At 41.6% G+C, this 5,333-nt stretch overlaps 1 protein-coding gene across 1 annotated transcript in view; it reads right to left on the bottom strand.

The window, feature by feature from the left end:
* The window catches only part of ARFGAP1 (ADP-ribosylation factor GTPase activating protein 1), a gene marked incomplete at its 5' end in the record, with an annotated part of 12,974 nt that extends 8,202 nt beyond the window's left edge, over nucleotides 1-4,772 (bottom strand). Inside the window, 5 exons of the mRNA XM_008941604.1 lie at nucleotides 175-231; nucleotides 1,983-2,079; nucleotides 2,776-2,862; nucleotides 4,116-4,216; nucleotides 4,601-4,772. Coding sequence (XP_008939852.1) covers nucleotides 175-231; nucleotides 1,983-2,079; nucleotides 2,776-2,862; nucleotides 4,116-4,216; nucleotides 4,601-4,772 — 514 coding nt within the window. The remainder of the gene's footprint in view (nucleotides 1-174; nucleotides 232-1,982; nucleotides 2,080-2,775; nucleotides 2,863-4,115; nucleotides 4,217-4,600) is intronic.
* Between the last annotated feature and the right edge of the window lie 561 nt (nucleotides 4,773-5,333).

Below are 5,333 nucleotides of genomic sequence, written 5' to 3' on the forward strand. Positions count from 1 at the left end.
GAATGCAATTTGGCCTTACTTGGCACAGACAAAATATCTGTTTTATAATAAAAATTTTGGTTGAGTTCTTTCTTGATGCTTTCATCCAGTGGATATATTTATAAAAACATACTGGAACACGAAGAAATCTCTGAGTTTACAAGAATTACACTGAAATCCATTTTGGTTACTTACACCCTCTTTAGCAGCAGAGGCAATTTTGCTTGCTCCAGTTGTGAAACTGCTCCATCCCTTGAAAGAAAGTGAGAATGTTGTAAGCTCTGTGTGAATATAACAGTGAATAACCAAGTGCTCAGTAATAAATTATTACTGAGTGTTAAATTACAGTGTCAAATTAAGTAAAAATATTCTCCAACACAGCTTGTCCTGTAGTCAGAACTACTATTAAACTAGTAAGAGTTATAGTTTCCTAACTACTGATTGTCAGATGCTGACTAAGGAAACAGCTAAAAGGAAGTGGAGTGGGAGAGTGATTCAAATAATTTTGGATTTTTTTTTAAACAAAATCATTAAAAATCACTTTATAACTGTTTAGGTTTCAGTGTTATAAATGCACTCAGCTAGAATCTGCCCAGTAAAACCAGTGGCAAGTAATTTTGAATTTATTCTCTTTTTTTTAAACAAAATCATTAAAAATCACTTTATAACTGTTTAGGTTTCAGTGTTATAAATGCACTCAGCTAGAATCTGCCCAGTAAAACCAGTGGCAGAAGAACCCACCATACTTTAATGGATAAAAAACAGCAACAAACTTTATCATGTCTGGTTTTCCTTATATATAATAATGAAGTGTGGATGTTTTGGTAACATGTTACCTTGAAGACAGATTTCCACACCAAGGCTGTAACTAGTAGAATCTTCTTCTCATTATCCCTTCTAGTTAATTTGACTACACCACATATTTAAGTTAAGAAAAAAGCAGCAAAAAAACAGCAACAAACTTTATCATGTCTGGTTTTCCTTATATATAATAATGAAGTGTGGATGTTTTGGTAACATGTTACCTTGAAGACAGATTTCCACACCAAGGCTGTAACTAGTAGAATCTTCTTCTCATTATCCCTTCTAGTTAATTTGACTACACCACATATTTAAGTTAAGAAAAAAGCAGCAAAAGTCTCTTCATTAATTGCCCTTCCTGTTCTATGCTAAAATTATGTCACTGGCTGCAAAAAAAGGCAAAGTGTCTCAGAGTTTTCACCATTGCCCTGTAGTGTGTATCTGTGGTCACAAGAGGGCACTTCAATCCTAAACTTCAGTGAGGACGTGCATCCATAGAATGGTTGACAGTAACTTGGACCAGACTGTGTCATCTCACCTTTGCCTCCTTAGCACATCTGCAACAAATCAGGGGTGTGGTTTCTCATCTGAACTCTCTGCCCTACGGTCTGTGATGTGCATAGAAACTATTCAGCAGACCTGTACTGAGGAAGCTGTGGGATCTCCTGCAGTACTGCTCAAAGACTCAGGCACTACCTTTTCCTAGTATGTTCTAGTGAAATTATTGGGGTTGTTTCTAAAAAAAATAAACAATGGAATTTAGTGTGGATATTTACACCAACGAGGCTCCACAGAAGACCACTGACCACTAACCCTGGTAGAAACCCTCACTGTATTTCACAGCAACTCCAAACCCCAAATATTGTTCAGTACTGCTACTTGGCAGCCTATCAAAGCATCCTGCCTGCCTCTGACTTCAGTCCCATCTTCCTTCACCAATGCCTCTTTCACAATCTCTCCTAGAATGGTGACAACTGTTTGACCATACACTGTTATCTCCTCATCTAAGTTCTGCTGAAGTTTCTCCTTTCATGTGGCCCTCTGAAACCCACCAGCATCTTCTTCACTCTTTGAGAATAAAACTCCACATCTCTCTGTATCTACCTGTGGTCTTCAGTTTCTCTTTTGTTTATACCCCACCCTCCCACAACAGAGATAAAAAGACTAATTCAGGCCACAAAAAGCTTCAAGGAATTCCTTACCGAGTAGAGTGAAGACATAGCATTATTCAGGAAGTCATCCTCTTTTTTGGGAGGGTTTACTGTGTTTCCAAACCCCACATAACGATTCTCTTGGCCACTGCCAGCAGAAAAATGAATAAATAGTATCCCTGTTAGCATACACTCATTAAAACCATTAAACATGAAACAGTGACAATTGTTTAACAGAAAATACACCTGGGAAAAAAAAGTCCCAAAGCACCTAGCACCCAAAATACAAAACCACTCACTTCATAAAGGTATTACACCAACAAGGGTCCACAGGGGAGCCCTTGCAAATTATAAAGTCCCCTGCACAAGCTAATGTGCTCTTAATGATCCTCCAGGTTTAACTGATATCAGAAGTCTGAGTAAATCCTAATAAAGTGGTACATGAAAACAGGGAAAAGGAAAGAAAGAGAACAGTGTTAGCTTTATAAATAAATCCTGATAAAGTGATACATGAAAACAGGGAAAAGGAAAGAGAACAGTGTTAGCTTTATAAATACCCCTATTTAACTCAAATCACTATAAAATGATATATACACACTAAAAATTCCCTCGTTTGGAGCCCACCACAGTAATATTTTGAGCTAAAAACTCCTTCTTCAATGCCATTCAAACATTTTTGTTATAAAAATACATTAAGATCTTATCCTTTATCATGTATTCCCAACATCTTTTCACTCATAAGCAAGATACAAGTTTTAAACTAGTGAATCTGGATCACAGTTGTGGAGCTGCAGAGGAACACCCAAGGGCCAGGCACTCAGGACACTACTCAGTGTTGCATTACCCTTGGTAGGAGTTGACATCATCATTCAACCAGTCTTCAAAAGCCTTGTCAGCAGAGGCAGTTGCAGTCTGAGATGATCCAGCAGAACTCCTGGAATGAAAGACTGGTGAATAAACAGCACAGAGCAAAACCCAGCAGCTCAGCATGAGGTGGATCACCACGATGCAGGTGCAGAATTGATCCATTCTTTGGTCTGCCAAGCAGGGGACTCTAAAGCAACCACTAAAATCCACTGGGATACTGAATGACTAAAGCAACAGCAGGGTCAGACACATAGAGAGTGCTGCTTAGACCACAGCTAGCCCCTGAACTGGCCAGGTAGGAAGACCTTGTCTGCTTGATTTACAAGTGCTTGATTCTGTGGTGCAAAGAGTAACAAACACTACATGCAAAAGCAGAAAAGCCAGACTGCTGAGGTCTAATTTTGATGCTCCCATTAGTAACTAGCACCATAAAGGAAAAGGATTGTTCCTGGAGTGCTGCATCCAGCTCTGGAGCCTCCAACACAAGGAGGACATGGACCAGTTGGAACAGGTCCAAAGGAGGCCACAGAAATGATCAGAGGGCTGGAGCACCTCTCCTGTGAGGACAGGCTCAGAGAGCTGGGGCTGTTCAGCCTGGAGAAGAGAAGGATCCAGGGAGATCATTTTGTGGCTTTCCAGTATCTGAAGGGAGCCTACAAGAAAGCTGGGGAGGGACTTTTATAAGGGCTTGTAGTGACAGGATGAGGGATAATAGCTCCATATTGGAAGAGGATAGCTTTAGAGTAGAAATTAGGGAGTTCTTCACTGTCAGGGTGGTGAGACACTGGCCCAGGCTGCCCAGGGAAGCTGTGGATGCTCCATCACTGGAGGTGTTCAAGGCCAGGTTGGATGGGGCTTTGAGCAATCTGCTCTAGTGGGAGGTGTCCCTGCCCACGGCAGGGGGGCTGGAACTAGACAATGTCTGAGGTCACTTCCAACCCCAACCATCCCAGGATTCTGTGGTTCTTCCCTGGCAGTCAGTCATGACCTGGAAGATCACTGCAGTTAGGGCAAGGCTGTGACACACCCAGTGGGATCAACATGGTGACCACTCTCAGGTGCACCACAAGTCAAGATAAAATCAGCATGGCTTGTCCTCTGCTCTTGCCCACTTGCCTCTGCCATGGTTTAAGGTTTAGGTGGAGGAGGTGTGAATATTTACAGAAAGCCAAGCCCTGCTACCTCACATTCCTTAACTTCAGCAGAAGAAATGCTTGTTCTGACAATGCCATCCACAGAATCAAACCTGCAGGCATTCAGACTCCAGGTTTTGACCCTGCTGTAGCTGTATCAGCAGCAGGGAGTGAGGATACACACCGGTGAGTGGAAGAGAGAGATGCTTTAGGCTGAGGTGGGGTCCAGTTCCTGGCAGGAGAAGTTTCAATAGACCACTCCTTGCCTTCAGCTACTGTAGCTACCTAGAAGGGGGAGGAAAATAATTGCCAGTGTTAGGCAAATTAATTTACCATTTTGTTCCATCAAACACAAAGATTTATCACCAATCACTTTGGATAAAACTGGACTGCTGAAATAGCAAACTGGGGCCTGGGCCAGCTTCACTGAGAAACCTGTTGCAGCAATTGGCAGCAGTGAAACCCTGAGCCACCCCAGCTAAATGCAGGAAAGAAAGCTTCTGAAGAAACTCTTACAAGAGTTGGGAAGAAGCACTCTAAGACTTAGCCCTTGCAAGAACCACTGCAGAGGTTCAAAAAGTTGCTACTTCCCCCAGCCTCGTGCTCACAAAGGACTTGGGTATTTTCACATAGCAGGGGCTGAGGACACACACAGCCCCCTGAACTTACCTGATCTCTAAAAAGAGCTGCAGCTTTGCTGTTGTACTTCTCTTGCATTGACCAGCAGGGATCATAGTCATCTTGAGACTCCAAGAACTCTCGAAATTTGCTGTTGCCTCCAGCCTTCATTTTCTCCAGCTCGATGTCCTTCCATTTGTCCATGGTTACAGAACGTACAAAACTGAAAGGCAGTTTTAAAAACAACATTAAAATATCAGGAAATTACCTTTTCCTGATATATGAGCAGAGAAAAACAAAAAAGACAAAACTTATTGCCACCTGTCTCAAAGTTTAGGAGTATAAATATGTTAAAGAACACTCTCTAGGTATAGAAAGATAGATCATCATATGAAATGGTCAGATCCTCACTGAAATCAGCTAAAATTTGCTTATTAAAAGAGACAATCAGCACATGCCAAGTGACAGAAAAATCAGCTTTCTTCAGAAATTTATCTAACCACTATACAAAAGAAATTCTTCCCCATATGTCTTTGCTCTGCAATTTTCTCTTCCTGTGTGTTTTCAGAGTTACTCAGAAGTGACCTGTGAGGACACCTCCTGTCCCACTCCATGCTTCTGTTCCTAACAAGCATCAGAGAGTTTACAACAGCCTACCCTACAACCTGACCTCATTCCAAGGCACTTGAGACTGCAGTTATCATCTCAGCTCTGCTTTGAGTCAGAAATTCTTGCTACTGCTCATTAAACGATATAGAAAAAAAAAGATAAACCACAAAAAAAA

Source organism: Merops nubicus, unplaced genomic scaffold, assembly GCF_000691845.1.
Source record: "Merops nubicus isolate BGI_N331 unplaced genomic scaffold, ASM69184v1 scaffold15535, whole genome shotgun sequence".
Taxonomy (NCBI): Eukaryota; Metazoa; Chordata; class Aves; order Coraciiformes; family Meropidae; genus Merops; species Merops nubicus.